This window comes from Artibeus jamaicensis, unplaced genomic scaffold (assembly GCF_021234435.1).
Source record: "Artibeus jamaicensis isolate MK-2021 breed Jamaican fruit bat unplaced genomic scaffold, CSHL_Jam_final contig_1128, whole genome shotgun sequence".
Taxonomy (NCBI): Eukaryota; Metazoa; Chordata; class Mammalia; order Chiroptera; family Phyllostomidae; genus Artibeus; species Artibeus jamaicensis.
The window spans coordinates 217,099-238,020 of record NW_026521220.1 but is presented as its reverse complement, the minus strand read 5'-3'; the positions used below and the strand labels follow the sequence as shown (position 1 = coordinate 238,020).

Genomic DNA, 20,922 nt, shown 5'->3' with positions numbered 1-20,922 from the left:
CATACCATATACAAGAATCAACTCAAAATGAATTAAAGATGTAAATGTAAGACTCAAAACCATAAAAATCCTAGAAGAAAATCTCTGACATTTCTCTCAGCAATATTTTTCTTATATATCTCCTTGAAGAAGGGAAATAAAATAAAAAATAAACAAATGGGACTAAAAAAGTTTTTGCACAGCAAAAGAAACCATCAACAAGACAAAGAGACAACTTATTAAATGGGAGAACACATACACCAATGATACATCTGATAAAGGGTTAATATTAAACATCTATAAAGAGCTCATACTATTGAACACCAGAAAAACAAACAGTCAAATTAAAAATAGGCAGAGGGCCTGAATAGATACTTCTGCAAAGAGAACATACAGATGGCCAATAGACATATGAAAAGATGCTCAATGTCACTAGTTGTCAGAAAAATGCAAATTAAAACCACAATGAGATATCACCTCACACCTGTCAGAATGGCACTTATCAATAAATCAACAAACAAGTGCTGGAGAGGATGTGGAGAAAAGGGAGCCCTTGTGCACTGTAAGTGGGACTGCAGACTGGTACTGCCACATGGAGCATGGAGCTTCCTCAAGAGTATGGAGCTTCCTCGAAAAATTAAAAGTGGAACTGTCTTCTGACCCAGTGATTCCACTTTGGGGATTTATCTGAAGAAACCCAAAACACTAATTCAAAAAACTATATGCATCCCTATATTCATTGCAGCATTATTTACAATAGCCAACCTAGGGAAGCAACCCAAGTGCCCATTAATAGATGAGTGGATAAAAAAAGCAGTAGTACATATATACAGTGGACTATTACTCAGCCATAAAAAAGAATAAAATCTTACAGCCTGTGATAACATGGATGGCCCTGGAGGGTATTATGATCAGTGAAATAAGTCAGAGAATACCACAGGAATTCACTTATATGTGGAATCTAAAGTAAAGGAAAACAAACAAACAAAATGGAAACAGACTCAGAGATGCACAGAGTGAACTGGTGGTAGCCAGAGGGGAGGGGGGTGGGGGAGTGGGTGAAAAAGGTGAAGGGATTGAGAAGTATAGATTGCATAGTTGCATAGTATAGAAGTATAGTTGCAAAACAGCTACAGGGGTATAAGTGAAGCATAGGGAACATAGGCAATAATACTGTGATAACTGTATGGTTCCAGTGGGTACTGGAAATATTGAAGGAACACTATGTGAAGAGTATAGTTGCCTAAGCCCTAAGGTACACACCTGAAACCAATAGAAAATAAAACTGAAAGAAAAGAAACCCAAAAGAATAGTCATCAGAGAGAAAGTGCACAGGACAACTATCCTGGGTCCTCTGCCCTACCTTCTCTTCTGCAATATTTTTCTGGGTATTTCTGGGTGAGAGTGAACTCCCCTCAAGGGAAAAGGAAGGCTTCATCAAACCCAGAGTCCAGAAGAGAAGGTCCCCTGGACAGCTTGGAGTCACAGTGAGGAAGGGCAGGACAGGGTCCTTGGCATCCTTTCATCTTGTCCTCACCAGGTGCCCCAGAAGCCAATCAGGGCACTAGGGGCTGAGAAGAGCAGACAAAAACGGTGAATAATACAGAATTCCAGAGTGATTCAGACCCAAGGCCAAGGATGATTGGGAAGAAGAAAAAAACTGACCCAAATTTAACTTGATTCCTAGGAAGAGGGAAAGGAAGAGACTCACCCAGGATAGTCGGATAGGTCCTTCTGCCGAACACAGCACACAGTGACACAGCCTTGAACATAAACCTTCTGTCACCCCCTCTACCCTTGCCCAGGCCCACCTGCAGCTGCACAGGAGGCCCAAAGTCCAGCCTCCTTGTCATGGGGCCTGGTCTGGCTGATGGTAGGGTGAGGCAGGGTGGTCATCTCCCTGCCTGAAACTTTTCTTCCTTGCCTGGTAACCTTCCATCCATCCGCAGTAGTGGAGGGAATAGGAGAAAATGTCTGAGTGTCCCATTATATCCCAGGGACCATACAGTCCTAGGAGCTGTGTCTCTGGCTCCTCAGGGAATGTCAGGTAGGAGAAGTGAGAAGTCTACTTTACAATCCAGAGATGACAGAGCCTGTGCTGTCTCCAGAGCTGAGGCCCATAGGGAGGTTCTAGATGCCACACACGTCCTGGACACACGATCCATGGGGCCATGTTTGCAGTGTCAACTGTGTGTACAAACGTGTATATTATGTGTGTGCTTGTGTGGTGAGTCAGAATGCCTGTGTGTGTGTGCGTGACAGCTCAGAACCCCACCCTGTGCCAGCAACTAGGACAATAATCTCCTGGCTTCTCAGGTGGCATTCTAGGACCCCAAGAAGGTGAGTCAGCTCAGAGACATGTTCATGGCTCATTCCCAGAATCATATTCTCGGCCTTAAACTTGTGGTCTCATTGGCCACCCATGGCTACTTTGACATTAGTGTTTGTGGTAGGATCTGTGGTGGGCTAACCTCGAGAGCAGAAGTGGCCACTAATTCCCACAGGCTCTGATTATAGCTGGAAACCTCATGACACACATTGGGGGGGGGGGTGATCCCAGGCACACTGTGCTTGTGAATGACCAGGGTCCAGGGACTGAGGGTTCTGTAGTGACTGTGACAGTGAAGGTAAAAAAGACAGGGCACATGATAGTGTCCAAGATGAGGTAGGCAGGAGGGCGGGTGCTAAGGAAAGAGAAATGCCCTAGACTATGAAGATGAGAAGATTCCAGAGTGGGTAGGAAGCAATAGAAGGCACGTGAATGGGAAGATTGAAGATTCCAGGGAAGGGAACTCCCCGGTGTCCATGGAGACCAAGGAAGCTGGATCTTGGGAGTAAACATGGTCCATAGGAGAAAAGCAGTAGTAGGGAAGGTGTGGAGGGTGGGCTCTCCTGGGTTGTGCTGCCCCATCCTATGTTCAGGAACATTCTGTGGACACTTGTGGGTGCCCCTCAGAGAAATATAAAGACTCCTTCAGTGGTTCCTTTCCTATAATATCAAAAAGATTGCATTCATCTTTGGAGACGGTTGAATTTAGGTTCAAAGTATATACACAAAAATGAGCAGAGGGTATGATGTCTGATTGACAATAAGAAAAATTTATTGAGAGTTGATTAAGTGCTGGGACAAGGTAGACGTTGGGAAAGGGAGATTCTCCTGGGTGACCATAAGGATCCAGTCCCCACGGGTGGGGACTGCAGGTACTAGGAACACTCTGAGGGGACCACTGTCTTGTCCACAGTGGTGCCATCGTGTGTCACGTGGCAGCTGAACTGGCTGGCAGATTTCCACTTGCTGGCTGACATGCTCAGGTAGCTGCTGGCCGCATACTTGTTGTTGCTCTGTTTGGAGGGCTTGGTGGTCTCCACACCCTGGGACACAGGGCTGCCATTCTCCTTCCAGGCCACTGTCACGGCTCCAGGGTAGAAGTCACTGGCCAGACACACCAGTGTGGCCTTGTTGTTGCTGAGCTCCTCAGAGGAGGGTGGAAAAAGAGTGACTGAGGGTGCAGACTTGGGCTGACCTGTGGGGTGGGGGAGGGGGAGGAGGTCAGAGGCTCAGCATTCATCCTGAGAGCTCCTGATCTCCATCTTGTTGTGGGGTGCACAGTCCCCAGGATTCAATCTGCTCCCTAATTTCAGGACTACTCTGGTTTGAGGTCTGTGGCAGAGAGACCATATTGGGTGTCTGCTCTTACAACTTCCCTCCTTCCTAGGGTAACAGGAGGCTGGACATCTGCCATCAATGTCCTCAGGCCCTCCTAGGCACTGGCCATTCAAACAGACATCTGACCTGCATCTTCCTGCTCTGGTTCCTCCTGACATTCTAATGGAGTCTTTGTGTGGGGAGTCTGCCCTTCATCAGAGAAGATGATGTACACTCTGACCTTCAACTGGGACAATCCTTAAGCATTTGTCACCCTTCTCATCTGCTTAGGCCTTTGTCCTAAAAGGTCTTTTTCTACTCAAGTCTACCTCTCCCGATCCTTTCTAATGGGGTGGGGTAGTCACAGAGGAGGGAGATTCTGTCTGCCTGTCCTTAGGTCTCTCCCATCTGCAGAGTTGATTGGAGGCTCACCTGTGGTAGTTGCTTGTCCTAAGATCTAACACTGAGGTATGTGCAATCTTTTTTGTCAAGGATTTGTACTTCTGAGGAGCATATCCCTTGAAATCCTTGAGGCCACTCTCCTACTGTCCCCTGTCCTCCATTCTCCTTATCCCACTCTTAGCATCCAGAGCATTAAAATCCCCACTCTGCAGTCCCCCTCCCCTGCTGCCTGGTTCTCTGGTTCCCACACTGGCTGAGGATTGTGCATAGCAGGTCCATGGAGCCTCTCCTCCCCTGCACCATTGCCAGCCCTGAATCCTCAGTCCCCCAGCCCTGAAGAGCTTCTCTGAATACTGACCCGTCTGTCCCTGGACTCAGCTCAGAGCATTTGGAGTCACCTCCCAGTGTATAGTCTCCCTTTGCACATTAAATGGGTGCCCAAATGACCCCCAGATTCAGGCTGCTCCCACAGGAGCCCATAGGACAAGACAGAACAGAGCAGGTCCAGAACCCAGCCTGACCCTGGCAGACAGATAGAAGAGTCTACAGGTCATCTCATTCCTTCCTCTGCCTGTGGGGTCAGAGGTGAAGGCTGATGAGACCAGTGGAGGCAGACAGGACAGACAGAACAGAGATGGAAAAGGTCACAACCTGAGAATGGGGTCTGGACTGAAAGCTTGGGTAGAGGGCAAGAAAAAGGGAGTGAAAAGAGGAGAAAATTGCCCAAACCTCTGAGAGAGCATGGAAGGAAGGGTGAAGAAGAGACTCACCTAGGACGGTCACCTGGGTCCCACTGCCGAACACGAAACACTGTGACACAGCCTCATACAAAAACCTCTCCCTTGGAGGCCCTGCCCCACCCCTAAGCCCCCCCACCTGCAGCTGTAGTGGAAGAAGCTGGGGTCACTGTTGCAGGCACATGCCTGCTGTGTAAGCAATGTATTAGCCTCCCCCAACACCCATCTCCTCCATGTAACAGGAGAGATGAATGCTTGTGCTCAATAGAAGGAGTCTGAAAATCCAGGCTCCTGAATGTAGTTCTCATGCATTCCGTTTGCCATGAACTTCTTTAGGAGTGGGAATGGATTTATTGGAAGGCATTTATGCCACTGGGAGTAAAGCTCCATAACAATGGAGAGAAGGTCTTTCCTTTCAGGGTTGAAAGAACATGATCCCCTGGGTGCACTCAGGGGAGGGTGACTCTCACACACCTCAAGGATGAGAGAGGGCCCCAGAGAGCAGTAGCCATAGGAATGTACCAGTGGACCCTAGCTGCACCCTGGGGTCTCAGCCTCATCTTACCAGGGACATGCCAGTTTGGGATTGCCCTGCAGGATTCTTTAACTTGTACTGTGAGCAGAGCCAGCCTGTCCTCCATGAGGAACTAGGAGACTCCCCTTTTCCTTCCACAATCTGGTTTTATGGGATGAGGGTCTTGTGGTCCTGAATCCTGCATTCATGTTCAGGGCACCCTTTCAGGATGGATTCTAGCCCTGTGTTTGGAAAGGCACAGGGAGTAAGGATCATGTTGTCATCCATATGCAGGATTCATGGAGGTTCTCAGGTCGTGTCAGGGTCTGTAGGAGCCTCCTGCAGGGACTCTAGCAGAGAAGTTCCATCATTGCAACCACATTGGGGTGGACACTAGAGGATAATTGCCTTGTAGTTGCATAGCAGATAAAGATGCAATGTGTCATTTGTCATTGATTTATATGTTAATTATCCCCTTAGTAGGGTTGCATTGTCTCTGCCTCCATTTGTGAGATGGGGAATGGAGAAAATAATCACCACTTTCTATTTCTTACTAGAGAACAAACACACTCTGATGTGTGAAGGAAGAGCTGTTGACGGCCCCTGGGGGTTAGGTCTAGTGGGTGTGGGGCCCTGAGATTCAGGGCAGTGCTGTTTCCCGGGGAGGATGGGACTGACCTGGCTGTAGCCCACGGGACTCCTGCCCTGAATTCTTCTGACCTTCTCACGCTCTACTCCAGAACTCCAGGGTCAAACCTCCGTGGGACAGGACATGGTGCTCCCTCTGCACCTAGGAAGGTGCCCTTCTTCATTTCGTGTCCTGCCCTCATGACAGTGGACACCACCTGCTCCCTCCGGGACCCCGCTGTGTGTTTGCTGCAGGACAGTCAGTGTCTGACTGAGCTGCGGTCCCTTGAGAGACTTTGAGACACATGCTTAAGGGACACATTACTCCCGATTTCTGTGGCTTTGTGGTGACAAAGATCCTGACCTTGTAATGGTTCACCCCAGTGGGTTTCATGAGGGAACAGGGAAGTTTAACAGCTGTTCCTATAAGAACAAAGCTTGGCTCAAGGGGCTACTTCTTTCAGATTTCTTCCATTGACCACCCCCATGACTTCTTCATTTCCCCCTGACCCTGAAACGTGCCCAGGAGCCTCTCACTCAGCCCTTTTCCCTTCCCTGGTGACAAAAGTCCCTGCGGCAAGCCTACCAGGACAATACATATTTTGAACCATGGCTTCCCCCAGTACTGAGATCACAACTGGTTCCTGGGGAAGGGGTGGGTGAGAAGCCAGGGACACAGGATTTCATGCTGAAATGACCCCTAAGTCAGGGTCAGTAACACTTCATCCCAGAGACGTCATCAGTTGCTGAACAGGCATACAGTCACACAATGATAAATGACCAGGGTTTTATTGAGAAAAAGTGGAAATGGGGAGGCTTTGAAACCAGCCCAGTCTGAGCAGACAGGGGTGGCAGTCCCAGGGGTACAGTGGAGAGGTGGCAAATGGGAGATCTGAGTAAGCAGAGACCCAGAATGTGAGAGCTCAGAGTCCTAGGAACACTCCGAGGGGACCACTGTCTTGTCCACAGTGGTGCCATCGTGCGTCACGTGGCAGCTGAACTGGCTGGCAGACTTCCACTTGCTGGCTGACATGCTCAGGTAGCTGCTGGCCGCATACTTGTTGTTGCTCTGTTTGGAGGGCTTGGTGGTCTCCACACCCTGGGACACAGGGCTGCCATTCTCCTTCCAGGCCACTGTCACGGCTCCAGGGTAGAAGTCACTGACCAGACACACCAGTGTGGCCTTGTTGGTGCTGAGCTCCTCAGAGGAGGGTGGGAACAGAGTGACTGAGGGTGCAGACTTGGGCTGACCTGTGGGGTGGGGGAGGGGCGGGAGGTCAGGTGTCTAGTTCAGAGGCCACTCTGGGTCTGAGGGTCCTTGCCATGCACAGCAGTTTGTTGTTGTCTTAACACAATTCTCCACTTTCCTGAGAAACCTGGAGCCTTGACACCTGCCTTCACCTGTTCGTGGTATCATCCTCTGCCCCACTGACATCCGACTGGCACCCTCTTGGCTGTGCTTATTCCTGATAAGAGCATCTGTCTGTCCTTCTGTTTGTCCCCAGAGGAGAAGATAGGAGCTCTCTGAGCTCCTCTGGGGCCAGTCTCTGTACATTCTGACCCGAGAAACCTCTGCTGGGCTCCTGGGGTCTTTGTTGAAAGGAGCCACATTTTCTCCAAAAGCTCTCTATCCTGGACCTTCTTTGTCATAGTAGCATTTTGTCTAGTCCAAGAGATGTCTTTCTGTCTGTCCTCAGTCTCTGTCCTTGTACAGTTGTCTCACCCCCTGCACACTCAGCACACTGGTCACACAGCTAGAGCCTTCATGCTGTAGATGGTGCCTTTCTTTAGTGAAGTTTGTCCTGCAGAGACTGAGGGACCCACCTTGTCCTCATCCCCTGTCATTGCCTGACCCTTCCTACAGCACCTTGTCCTCCCCACTGTGTTCTTTCTCCTGCAGGGCTCTCCTGTCCCAGCTGGTAAAGGACACTACATGACAGCTCTGTGGTGGCACCCGGAGTCCCACATATTTCCCTGCTTATGATAATAACGCCACACTCCTGAGGTCCTTCCCTTAACTTTACACCTGTGTGTCTCTAGCCATGACCCTGAGGGGTCTTGTTCCTTCAAAAGTGTGCACATTGTCATCCCCTCAATACTACTTACCCATTCCCTCCCCAAAGATAGAACCATTAGTAACCCCTAAAAATAAATCTAGAACACTGGGACTGGAACTGAACACAGAATGGAGCCGGTCATGAACCCAGCCTGACCCTGGCAGACCCACATGAGAGCCTACAAGTCACTCTGTCCATTCATCAGTCTGTGAGGTCAGACCTGAAGGTCGGCTAGTGACCAATGGAGCAAGGAAGACATTAAGAAGAGGGACAGAGGGAGCTCAGGGTCCCCATGGTTGGGATGCTGTGTGAAAGCTTTGCTACAGGATATGACATGACTCAGAAAAAGTTGAAAACAGCAGAAAATTTCCAAGCTGCTGGGAGAAGCAAGGAAGGAGGGGGAAGGACAGACTCACCTAGGACGGTCAGATGGGTCCCTCCGCCGAACACACCACACTGTGACACAGGCTCATACAAAAACCTCTGTGGGAGGCCCTGCCCCTCCCTTGAGCACCCCCAATTGCAGCTGTGATGCAAGAAGACTGAGCCTCTGTCCCAGGCTTCTGTCTGCTCTGTATAGGTCCCTGAAACCCCTACCCCACTCCCAGCTGCAACGTGTAACTGGACCAGTATCTCCTTGTACTCATGCGGGAAATCCAAACTCCAGAATGTAGGTGTTGTCTGGGATCCCTTGTCTCCATGATCTTCACCAGGAATGAAGATCAATTTCTTAGGAGACATTTGTGTCAGTAAGGAGTCAAGTTCCAGGTGAATGAGCAGAAGGTCTCTTCTTCCAGGGGTTTGGAGAATCCACAACTGCACCAGGGAAACCATGACCCTAGGGAGCAGTAGCCGTAGGAATGTACCAGTGGCCCCCAGCTGCACCCTGAGGTCTCAGCCTCATCTTCCCTGGGGACACATGAGTATGGGAATGCCCCGAGAAATCCTTCAACTTGTACTGTGAGCAGTGCCAGTCCATCTTCCATGAGGATCTGTGGAGACTCCCCCTTTTTCTTCCACAGTTGGTTTTTATAGGATGAGGGTCTGGTGGTCCTGAATCCTGCATTCATGTTCAGGGCGCCCTTTTGGGGTGGATTCCGGCCCTGGGTTTGGAAAGGTACAGGGAGCAAGGATTATGTTGTCGTGTATATGCAGGAGCCATGGATGTTCCCAGGTCATGCCAGGTCCCCAGGAGTCCCCAGCAGGGGCTCTAGCAGAGAAATTCCGTCATTGCCACAACACTGGCATGGACACTAGAGGATAATTGCCTTGTACTTGCAAAGCAGATACTGACACAGTGTTTCATTTGTTATTGTTTTATATGTTAATTGTCCCCTTAGTAGGGATGAAGGGAACCTTTTTTTTATTTTGTGGAGTAGAAAATAAAAGAAGAATCTTCACTTTCTAGTTTCACTAGAGAACACACACTCTTGTGTGAAGGAAGAGCACTGAATGCTCCCTAGTGATAAGTCAGACTGGGAGTGGTGTCCTGAGAACAAAGGAATTGCGGTGTCACCAGGGGGGCAGAAGGGTGAGGCCTGAGCCTGCTGTGTCCCAGAGTACACAGGGCCCCTGACCTGAAGACGTTAGAATCTTCTTCCTACTGCTCTCAAATTTCAGGTGACATGCCCTCCCTGGGACAAGACATGGTGCTCCCTCTGCACCCAGGAAGGTGCCCTTCCTCATCTCTTGTCCTGCCCTCCTGATGGCAAACACCACTGGCTCCCTCTGGGAACCAGCCTTGTGTTTGCTGCAGGACAGTCAGTGTGTGACTGAGCTATGGTCGCTTGAGGGACTTTGAGACACATGCTTAACAAACATGTTGCTCCAGATTTCTGTGGCTCTGTGGTGACAGGCAGAAGACAAAAGTCCTCCTTGTAATGGTTTACCCAAGTGGTTTTCATGAGAAAACAGGGAAGTTAAACAGCTATTTGTGTAAGAACAAGGCTTAGCTCAAGGCTCTTATTCTCCTATGTTTCTGCCATTGACCCTCCTGAGACCTCCTTATTTACCCCTGACCCTGAATGTGCCCAGAAGCATCTCACTCAGCCCTTTTCTCTTCCCTCGTGACAAAGGTCCCTGAGGCCATCCTAGCAGAATAAGTACATATTTTGAGTGATGGCTTCCCCTAGTACTGAGATCATAGCTCTTGGGTAGAAGGAGTGGGTGAGAAGCCAGGGACACAGGATTTCATGCTGAAATGACCCCTAAGTCAGGGTCAGTAACACTTCATCCCAGAGACGTCATCAGTTGCTGAACAGGCATACAGTCACACAATGATAAATGACCAGGGTTTTATTGAGAAAAAGTGGAAATGGGGAGGCTTTGAAACCAGCCCAGTCTGAGCAGACAGGGGTGGCAGTCCCAGGGGTACAGTGGAGAGGTGGCAAATGGGAGATCTGAGTAAGCAGAGACCCAGAATGTGAGGGCTCAGAGTCCTAGGAACACTCCGAGGGGACCACTGTCTTGTCCACAGTGGTGCCATCATGCGTCACGTGGCAGCTGAACTGGCTGGCAGACTTCCACTTGCTGGCTGACATGCTCAGGTAGCTGCTGGCCGCATACTTGTTGTTGCTCTGTTTGGAGGGCTTGGTGGTCTCCACACCCTGGGACACAGGGCTGCCATTCTCCTTCCAGGCCACTGTCACGGCTCCAGGGTAGAAGTCACTGACCAGACATACCAGTGTGGCCTTGTTGTTGCCGAGCTCCTCAGAGGAGGGTGGGAACAGAGTGACTGAAGGTGCAGACTTGGGCTGACCTGTGGGGTTGGAGAGGGGGAGGAGGTCATGGTGTCAGGATTTATCCTGGGGGTTCTTGACCTCAGTCTAGATGCCAGTAGCATACAGCCATTTTTAGGGCATGCACCCCAATTTCATCTTGAGTCCCCTTTATCTAGTCAGTGACAGGAGGGGGAGAGTTCCTGTAGGGAAAATGTCAAAACCTGACTCTTGAGAGTGCTGGTACCATTTTGCACATCATTGGTCCTCAGGTCCACTGTCCTCATTACCTGTCATCCTACCCTGTGCTCCCCTGGTCCTGACTGTTTATCTTGAGAGCTCATCTGTCCTTAGAGAATGAGTACATCTATCCTTCGCATAACTTGGAAACCAATTCCTGCGCCCAGTGTCTTCACAAGAGGGCCTGTGTCTGTCCTGGCTTCAGGCTGTCCTTCATTTGAGGGATGGCATATGTTGCTCACGGTCCCCAGAGCCCATAGCTGCAAGGAGGGCTACAGAAGTGAGGAGTGATGGGTGTTATCACTGTGGGCTCACTTTTATGGGGTTACCTGGGTTTCCATGGAACATGGCTGTTGAGTTCTTAGCCTGAGCCTGGGACTGTTCTGACTAGGACTTCCCGTTCTGGAAGCTTTACTGGGGAATCTGGCTGTCTTAGAACATCTATCTGCTAGGCCAGCTCTGCCCTTGTCACTTCTCCCAGGAGGTGTCCCCAGCCTGTGTTCTGGGCACTTGTTCTAGGCTTTGTCTCCCAGTGGAAATAGGGGTTGGGCAGTCATTGGGGCCTGTCTGATTGTCCCCCCACCTATTCTGTTTGGAGCTCCCACCACCTGTTCTGTCAGGGGGTCCTGCCACTTGTTCTGTCTGGGGGTTCAGCCTGTCTGGGGGAGAAAGAAAGATCCAGAACTCGAGGCTGTCTCACGGGAAATCTCCCTTCCACTCTGTCTGCCCTGTGTCTATTCCTCCCTCCTCTTCCTCCTCCTCTTCCTCCTCCTTCTCCTTTCTGGGTCTCAGTGAGGAGCTCCTCTTATAGCCCCTCTCTAACTTCCACTTACCCAGAAGAGGCAGAACCCAAAAGTGACACACACATGTACCATTCAGGGGACCCCAGCTTTGTACCCACATCCCATAACCCTGGATGACCATGGAGAGGCCCCTTCTCTCATGGCCCTTCAGTCCCTTAATTCTCCTAAGACCTCAGGCTGTGAGATCTGAGGGACCAGTCTCCTGGAGATGAAGAGGCAATGTCCCCTTGAGACAGATGTCTGGGCCACAGTGCAAAGTGGCAGAAAACAGAGCCTGGGTTACTCCGGTGTTGTCCCCAGCAGGTGCCTCAGGAGTTAAGAATTAGAGGGCTAAGACAGACAGCCAAAGGTGGGAGTTCCAGTATGCCAGAGAGATTCCAACCCCATCTCAACCCCATAAATGAGAAAAGGAGACAAATCAAGCCCAGTTTCACTCTGGACCCCAAGCAGGAGTGAAAAGGGAGACTCACCTAGGACGGTCAGAAAGGTCCCTCCGCCGAACACATAACACAGTGACACAGCCTTGAACACAAACCTCCTGTCACCCCCTCCAGCCCCTGCCCAGGCCCACCTGCAGCTGCACGGGAGGCCCAAAGTCCAGCCTCCTTGTCACGCATGCTGATCGGGCAGAGGGGGGCTGGTGGGGGCAGTGAGAAGGGTGGCCCTGTGGATAGAATTTCCATTCTCTGGAGCTGTGGGGCTCCATGAGTTCTAGGCTATCATGATGTGGCGCGGCAGAGAATGTGCTAGTGCTGAGTCAGGATTTCCACCTGCCTCCATCTTTGGGAAGGAGCCGTGTTCTGGCCAAGCCCCTGGCACACTGTCACTGTGGAATTGTTTATACAGAGTGGCAATGGGTCTGGGAGCCCTGAGGAGAGCTGGGAATTGTGGGGAGGTCCTGGATGCCATCACATCCCCAGCACACGAGGTCAAGTCGGGTCAGGGTTGGGGATGGAAGTGTGTGTATGGTAGTATCACATTCACCCCAGTACCTAGACCAGTCTGCAGAGACCCACGTTGTGGTGTCCCTGCCCTCAGCTGAGCCAGCCTCATTGGGAGAGTCACTGAGCCCCTCCTGAGCAGTGTGGGCAGCTTCAATCTGTGTGAGTCCATGGGCTGAATTAGAGGTGCAATGGCCCCTTCAGGACCCTGCACGGTCAGCCCGGTGGTCACTTCTGCCAGCACAGTGTTTCCTGTGAGCACTCAGTGTGTGAGTTCCTGAGCTCCCTTACACCCCCGAGTGACAGATGTCCGAGTTCACCAAAGTCAGTAGCACAGGGTGCAGCACCAGCCTTCCCAAGACATTGCAGCCCTGGGCTGAACGTGCCTGTTGTGAGTGGGAACCTGACACCCAGGGGCTCAGTCCTCATTCTTGTCCTGTACATCATCTGCAGGGCTCACTCAAGGGACACACAGGCCTGGGGTCCTTCTCTGACCGCATCAGGGCCGCTGAACACTCTTCCTTCCTTTGCCGGCCCACTGTTGAAGGCTGTACTCCCTCCTGGAAACTCCCTCAGGTTTCAGTCTCACTCTCAATCTGGACCAGCGTGTCCCTGCCCTTTGTCTGGTCACTGATGATCTCTGGAGCCGGGACTGCAGTGAGCTGCCTCTCTTTGTTCGTGTGAACCTGGGGTCCCGACTGAACACCTTCCTGATCTTCTGCAGGGCTTCTCAGAGCGATGCCCTTTAAGGGCATCTTTGTAAATGGATGTGTGTCTTAATGAACATCATGTGTGTGAGTGTGTGTATGTGCACCTACACATGTGTGTGTTACTGTTCTGATTTTACCCATAGAAGGTGAACTGATTATTGAAGAGTCAATGGCCTGTTCTTAGAATTTGATTCTTGACTTTGATAGAGGAGCAGGCAGGTCACTGAGAACACTGGACATTAGACCTTGGTGTGGGATGAGTGGGGGCTGGCCTGGAAAGGGATGAAGAGAGCACAAATGTCCTGCCAGCTCACATAGAGCGGGGACCCTGGTGATACCTGTGAGAGGTGAGGGTCACTGTAGAGAGTGTGAGAATGAGCGACCAGGTTCCAGAGACTGAGGGTCTTGTGGTAAGAGTGTCAGTGAGGGAGCAGTAACTGAAGCACAGAGCATATCCTCCCTGGGAGAGCAGGAGTAGTGGTGGTGGGGTCTATAAACAAGAAGGCAGTTCCTAGCCTGTGAGGATGAGAAGCTTCCAGATGGGGTGGGGGCCATGCAAGGCTTGTGAATAAGAAGAATGAGGATTTCCTGGAAGAGCACTCAGGAATGACCCTGCTGTCCATGGGGACACAGCCTTGGGATTGGACATGGTCCACAGAAGAAAAGCAGTAGTAAGGAAATTTCAAAGGGAGGGCTCTCCTAGGTCATATGCCCTTTCCTCCTTTCTGGAACATTCTACGGGACCTGTAGGTTAATAGTGAAACTGCCACTTAAGGAAACTTGGAGGCTATTTTCCTGAACATGGTCTACAGGGCCAGAGGGTTGTGTCCACTTTGCATTTGGTGGAGTGTGGACAAAAATGAGTAAAGCAAAGATGAGCAGAGAACATGATGTCTAATTGACAAGGCAGATATTTTATTGACAGATGATTCTGTTCAGGAGGAAGATGGATTGGGGTTTGTTAGGGAGATTTGTTCAGGGTCGTGTGGTTCCAACCCAGGGAGTTGTGGAGTGAGGGATCTAGGAACACTCTGAGGGGACCACTGTCTTGTCCACAGTGGTGCCATCGTGTGTCACGTGGCAGCTGAACTGGCTGGCAGATTTCCACTTGCTGGCTGACACGCTCAGGTAGCTGCTGGCCGCATACTTGTTGTTGCTCTGTTTGGAGGGCTTGGTGGTCTCCACACCCTGGGACACAGGGCTGCCATTCTCCTTCCAGGCCACTGTCACGGCTCCAGGGTAGAAGTCACTGACCAGACACACCAGTGTGGCTTTGTTGTTGCTGAGCTCCTCAGAGGAGGGTGGGAACAGAGTGACTGAGGGTGCGGACTTGGGCTGACCTGTGGGGTGGGGGTGGAGGGGGAGCAGGAGGTCAGGTGTCTAGTTCAGAGGTCACTCTGGGTCTGAGGGTCCTTGTAATAATCAGCAGTTTCCTGTGTTCTTAACACAAGTTCCCTCTCTCCTGAGAAACCCAGAGCCTGGACACCTGCCTTCACCAGTCTTTTGGACCCTTATCTGTCATACAGACATGTGATTAACACCCCCTTGGTTGTGCCTATTCCTCAAAGCAGGGTCTGTCTGTTCTTCTGTTTGTCCCCAGAGAAGAAGATATGAGTTCTCTGAGCTCCTCTGGGGTTAGTCTCTGTACATTTCTGACCTGACCCTTCTATGCTGGGCCCTTAGGGTCTTTGTTCAAAGGGCCTCGTTTTCCTCTGAAATCTCTCCTGTGTCTTGTCTGAAATAGCAGGTCTTAGGTAGTCAAAGAGAAGCCTCTCTGTCTGACCTTGGTCTCTGTCCTTGTACATTTTTTACACCCCCTGCACACTCAGCCCACTGGTCATATAGCTAGAGTCTTCATGCTGTAGAGTGTGCTCTTCTTAGTGTGAAGTTTGTCCTGCAGAGACCCAGGGACCCCTCTTGTCATCATCCCCTGTCATTGCATGACCCTTCCTCCAGCCCCTTCTCCTCCCCACTGTGTTCTCTCTCCTGTAGGGTTCTCCCATTCCAGTTGGTAAAGGACACTGCATGACAGCTCTGTGCAGCCCCCCTCAGGCTGCATATTTCCTGTCCTGTGATCATAACCACACACCCCTGAATTCTTCACTTAACTCTACACCTGTGTTTCGCTAGCCATCACCCGGAGGGTTCTTGTTCCTTCAAAAGTCTGCACATTGTCACCCCTCAATACTACTTACTCATTCTCCCCCCAAAGATGGGACCATTAGTGTCCCCTAGAAATACATCTAGAACACCGGGACTAGAAGGAAAACACAGAATGGAGCCGGTCATGAACCCAGCCTGACCCTGGCAGACCCACATGAGAGCCTACAAGTCACTCTGTCCATTCATCAGTCTGTGAGGTCAGACCTGAAGGTCGGCTAGTGACCAATGGAGCAAGGAAGACATTAAGAAGAGGGACAGAGGGAGCTCAGGGTCCCCATGGTTGGGATGCTGTGTGAAAGCTTTGCTATAGGATATGACATGACCTAGAAAAAGTTGAAAACAGCAGAAAATTTCCAAGCTGCTGGGAGAAGCATGGAAGGAGGGGGAAGGACAGACTCACCTAGGACGGTCAGATGGGTCCCTCCGCCGAACACACGACACTGTGACACAGGCTCATACAAAAACCTCTGTGGGAGGCCCTGCCCTACCCTTGAGCACCCCCAATTGCAGCTGTGATGCAAGAAGACTGAGCCTCTGTCCCAGGCTTCTGTCTGCTCTGTATAGGTCCCTGAAACCCCCACCCCACTCCCAGCTGCAACATGTAACTGGACCAGTATCTCCTTGTACTCATGGGTGGGCTGCCAGGAAAGCCAAACTCCAGAATGTAGGTGTTGTCTGGGATCCCTTGTCTCCATGATCTTCACCAGGAATGAAGATCAATTTCTTAGGAGACATTTGTGTCAGTAAGGAGTCAAGTTCCAGGTGAATGAGCAGAAGGTCTCTTCTTCCAGGGGTTTGGAGAATCCACAACTGCACCAGGGAAACCATGACCCTAGGGAGCAGTAGCCGTAGGAATGTACCAGTGGCCCTCAGCTGCACCCTGAGGTCTCAGCCTCATCTTCCCTGGGGACACATGAGTATGGGAATGCCCTGAGAAATCCTTCAACTTGTACTGTGAGCAGTGCCAGCCCATCCTCCATGAGGAACTCTGGAGACTCCCCTTTTCTTCCACAGTTGGTTTTTATAGGATGAGGGTCTGGTGGTCCTGAATCCTGCATTCATGTTCAGGGCACCCTTTCAGGGTGGATTCCAGCCTTGTGTTTGGAAAGGAACAGGGAGTAAGAATCATGTTGTCATCCATATGCAGGATTCATGGAGGTTCTCAGGTCGTGTCAGGGTCTGTAGGAGCCTCCTGCAGAGACTCTAGCAGAGAAGTTCCATCATTGCAACTACACTGGGGTGGACACTAGAGGATAATTGCCTTGTACTTGCATAGCAGATACAGATGCAATGTGTTGTTTGTCATTGTTTTATGTGTTAATTATCCCCTTGGTTGGGCTGCATTGTCTCTGCCTCCATTTATGAAGTGGAGAATGGAGAAAAAATCACCACTTTCTATTTCTCACTAGAGACACACACACTCTGAGGTGAAGGAAGAGCTGGTGAAGGCCCCTGGGGTTGGGCCTAGTGGATGTGGGGCCCTGAGCTCCAGGGCGGTGCTGTTTCCCGGGTCAGGTGGGGCTGACCTGGCTGTAGCCCACAGGACCCCTGCCCTGATGTTCTTATGACCTTCCCATGCTCACCTCCAGAACTCCAGGGGTCAGACCTCCCTGGGACAGGACATGGTGCTCCCTCTGCACCCAGGAAGGTGCCCTTCCTCATCTCTTGTCCCGCCCTAATGACGGCAGACACACCTGCTCCCTCTGGGAACCAGCCTTGTGTTTGCTGCAGGACAGTCAGTGTCTGACTGAGCTACGGTCCTGTGAGGGACTTTGAGACACAAACTTATGGGACACGTTCCTCCAGGTTTCTGTGTCTCTATGGTGACAGAAAGAAGACAAAAGTCCTCACCTTGTAAAGGTTTTCCCCAGTGGGCTTCATGAGGGATCAGGGAAATTAAACAACTATTCCTGTAAGAACAAGTGTTGGCTCAAGGGTCTTCTTCTTTCAAACTCCTGCCATTGACCTTCCTGGGACCTCTTCATTTCCCCCTGACCCTGAAACATGCCCAGAAGCCTGTTACTCAGCCCTTTTCCCTTTTCTGGTGACAAAGGTCCCTGGGGACAGCCTACCAGGACAAGTAGATATTTTGGGTCATGAATTCACCCAGTACTGAGATCACAGCTGGCTCCCGGGGAAGGGGTGCCAGGGACACAGGATTTCATGCTGGAATGACTCCTGAGTCTGGGTGAGTAACACTTCATCCCAGAGGTGTCATCAGTTGCTGAACAGGCATACAGTCACACAATGATAAATGACCAGGGCTTTATTGAGAAACTGTGGAAATGGGGAGACAGTGAGGCCAGTCCAGTCTGGAAAGAACTGGGCTAGAGTCCCAGGGGTACAGTGGAGAACTGGAGAATGGGGTTTGTGGGTGAGCAGAGTCCCAGAAAATGGGGGCTCAGTGTCCTAGGAACACTCTGAGGGGACCACTGTCTTGTCCACAGTGGTGCCATCGTGCGTCACGTGGCAGCTGAACTGGCTGGCAGATTTCCACTTGCTGGCTGACATGCTCAGGTAGCTGCTGGCCGCATACTTGTTGTTGCTCTGTTTGGAGGGCTTGGTGGTCTCCACACCCTGGGACACAGGGCTGCCATTCTCCTTCCAGGCCACTGTCACGGCTCCAGGGTAGAAGTCACTGGCCAGACACACCAGTGTGGCCTTGTTGTTGCTGAGCTCCTCAGAGGAGGGTGGAAAAAGAGTGACTGAGGGTGCAGACTTGGGCTGACCTGTGGGGTGGGGGAGGGGGAGGAGGTCAGAGGCTCAGCATTCATCCTGAGAGCTCCTGATCTCCATCTTGTTGTGGGGTGCACAGTCCCCAGGATTCAATCTGCTCCCTAATTTCAGGACTACTCTGGTTTGAGGTCTGTGGCAGAGAGACCATATTGGGTGTCTGCTCTTACAACTTCCCTCCTTCCTAGGGTAACAGGAGGCTGGACATCTGCCATCAATGTCCTCAGGCCCTCCTAGGCACTGGCCATTCAAACAGACATCTGACCTGCATCTTCCTGCTCTGGTTCCTCCTGACATTCTAATGGAGTCTTTGTGTGGGGAGTCTGCCCTTCATCAGAGAAGATGATGTACACTCTGACCTTCAACTGGGACAATCCTTAAGCATTTGTCACCCTTCTCATCTGCTTAGGCCTTTGTCCTAAAAGGTCTTTTTCTACTCAAGTCTACCTCTCCCGATCCTTTCTAATGGGGTGGGGTAGTCACAGAGGAGGGAGATTCTGTCTGCCTGTCCTTAGGTCTCTCCCATCTGCAGAGTTGATTGGAGGCTCACCTGTGGTAGTTGATTGTCCTAAGATCTAACACTGAGGTATGTGCAATCTTTTTTGTCAAGGATCTGTACTTCTGAGGAGCATATCCCTTGAAATCCTTGAGGCCACTCTCCTACTGTCCCCTGTCCCTCCATTCTCCTTATCCCACTCTTAGCATCCAGAGCATTAAAATCCCCACTCTGCAGTCCCCCTCCCCTGCTGCCTGGTTCTCTGGGTCCCACACTGGCTGAGGATTGTGCATAGCAGGTCCATGGAGCCTCTCCTCCCCTGCACCATTGCCAGCCCTGAATCCTCAGTCCCCCAGCCCTGAAGAGCTTCTCTGAATACTGACCCGTCTGTCCCTGGACTCAGCTCAGAGCATTTGGAGTCACCTCCCAGTGTATAGTCTCCCTTTGCACATTAAATGGGTGCCCAAATGACCCCCAGATTCAGGCTGCTCCCACAGGAGCCCATAGGACAAGACAGAACAGAGCAGGTCCAGAACCCAGCCTGACCCTGGCAGACAGATAGAAGAGTCTACAGGTCATCTCATTCCTTCCTCTGCCTGTGGGGTCAGAGGTGAAGGCTGATGAGACCAGTGGAGGCAGACAGGACAGACAGAACAGAGATGGAAAAGGTCACAACCTGAGAATGGGGTCTGGACTGAAAGCTTGGGTAGAGGGCAAGAAAAAGGGAGTGAAAAGAGGGAGAAAATTGCCCAAACCTCTGAGAGAGCATGGAAGGAAGGGTGAAGAAGAGACTCACCTAGGACGGTCACCTGGGTCCCACTGCCGAACACGAAACACTGTGACACAGCCTCATACAAAAACCTCTCCCTTGGAGGCCCTGCCCCACCCCTAAGCCCCCCACCTGCAGCTGTAGTGGAAGAAGCTGGGGTCACTGTTGCAGGCACATGCCTGCTGTGTAAGCAATGTATTAGCCTCCCCCCAACACCCATCTCCTCCATGTAACAGGAGAGATGAATGCTTGTGCTCAATAGAAGGAGTCTGAAAATCCAGGCTCCTGAATGTAGTTCTCATGCATTCCGTTTGCCATGAACTTCTTTAGGAGTGGGAATGGATTTATTGGAAGGCATTTATGCCACTGGGAGTAAAGCTCCATAACAATGGAGAGAAGGTCTTTCCTTTCAGGGTTGAAAGAACATGATCCCCTGGGTGCACTCAGGGAAGGGTGACTCTCACACACCTCAAGGATGAGAGAGGGCCCCAGAGAGCAGTAGCCATAGGAATGTACCAGTGGACCCCAGCTGCACCCTGGGGTCTCAGCCTCATCTTACCAGGGACATGTCAGTTTGGGATTGCCCTGCAGGATTCTTTAACTTGTACTGTGAGCAGAGCCAGCCTGTCCTCCATGAGGAACTAGGAGACTCCCCTTTTCCTTCCACAATCCGGTTTTATGGGATGAGGGTCTTGTGGTCCTGAATCCTGCATTCATGTTCAGGGCACCCTTTCAGGATGGATTCTAGCCCTGTGTTTGGAAAGGCACAGGGAGTAAGGATCATGTTGTCATCCATATGCAGGATTCATGGAGGTTCTCAGGTCGTGTCAGGGTCTGTAGGAGCCTCCTGCAGGGACTCTAGCAGAGAAGTTCCATCATTGCAACCACATTGGGGTGGACACTAGAGGATAATTGCCTTGTAGTTGCATAGCAGATAAAGATGCAATGTGTCATTTGTCATTGATTTATATGTTAATTATCCCCTTAGTAGGGTTGCATTGTCTCTGCCTCCATTTGTGAGATGGGGAATGGAGAAAATAATCACCACTTTCTATTTCTTACTAGAGAACAAACACACTCTGATGTGTGAAGGAAGAGCTGTTGACGGCCCCTGGGGGGTTAGGTCTAGTGGGTGTGGGGCCCTGAGATTCAGGGCAGTGCTGTTTCCGGGGAGGATGGGACTGACCTGGCTGTAGCCCACGGGACTCCTGCCCTGAATTCTTCTGACCTTCTCACGCTCTACTCCAGAACTCCAGGGTCAAACCTCCGTGGGACAGGACATGGTGCTCCCTCTGCACCTAGGAAGGTGCCCTTCTTCATTTCGTGTCCTGCCCTCATGACAGTGGACACCACCTGCTCCCCTCCGGGACCCCGCTGTGTGTTTGCTG

At 51.0% G+C, this 20,922-nt stretch overlaps 1 protein-coding gene and 4 gene segments (V, D, J or C); all 5 read right to left on the bottom strand.

Moving 5' to 3' along the window:
* Positions 1-3,057: 3,057 nt before the first annotated feature.
* Positions 3,058-5,338, bottom strand: LOC119059177 (Ig lambda chain C region-like). The segment is given in 3 exon segments: positions 3,058-3,503; positions 4,798-4,909; positions 5,330-5,338. Coding segments are annotated over 3 exon segments (441 nt in total).
* Positions 5,339-6,678: 1,340 nt separating this feature from the next.
* LOC128627242 (immunoglobulin lambda-like polypeptide 5) lies at positions 6,679-8,720 on the bottom strand. The gene is made up of 2 exons (XM_053664224.1): positions 8,379-8,720; positions 6,679-7,156 (listed from the first exon to the last, which is right to left on the bottom strand). The coding sequence occupies exons 1-2, from the start codon at positions 8,701-8,703 to the stop codon at positions 6,837-6,839; spliced, it is 645 nt and encodes a 214-aa protein (XP_053520199.1). The 5' UTR covers positions 8,704-8,720; the 3' UTR covers positions 6,679-6,836.
* A 1,522-nt stretch (positions 8,721-10,242) lies between these two features.
* Positions 10,243-10,733, bottom strand: LOC128627258 (Ig lambda chain C region-like; the record flags this gene model as incomplete). The annotated part of the segment is given in 1 exon segment: positions 10,243-10,733. A coding segment is annotated over 1 exon segment (333 nt), but the record flags the coding sequence as incomplete, so codon positions are not given.
* Positions 10,734-14,266: 3,533 nt separating this feature from the next.
* Positions 14,267-16,364, bottom strand: LOC128627255 (Ig lambda chain C region-like). The segment is given in 3 exon segments: positions 14,267-14,713; positions 15,937-16,020; positions 16,241-16,364. Coding segments are annotated over 3 exon segments (528 nt in total).
* A 1,423-nt stretch (positions 16,365-17,787) lies between these two features.
* LOC128627254 (Ig lambda chain C region-like) lies at positions 17,788-20,854 on the bottom strand. The segment is given in 3 exon segments: positions 17,788-18,265; positions 19,562-19,672; positions 20,833-20,854. Coding segments are annotated over 3 exon segments (453 nt in total).
* Positions 20,855-20,922: the final 68 nt, after the last annotated feature.

Bases quoted from the DNA above. Each gene is read 5' to 3' on its own strand.
- LOC128627242 (XM_053664224.1), bottom strand. From the start codon at position 8,703: ATGTCTCCTAAGAAATTGATCTTCATTCCTGGTGAAGATCATGGAGAC. The intron at 7,157-8,378 runs GTGAGTCTGTCC...CCCACCCCACAG, and splicing joins GACCCATCTGACCGTCCTAG to GTCAGCCCAAGTCTGCACCC.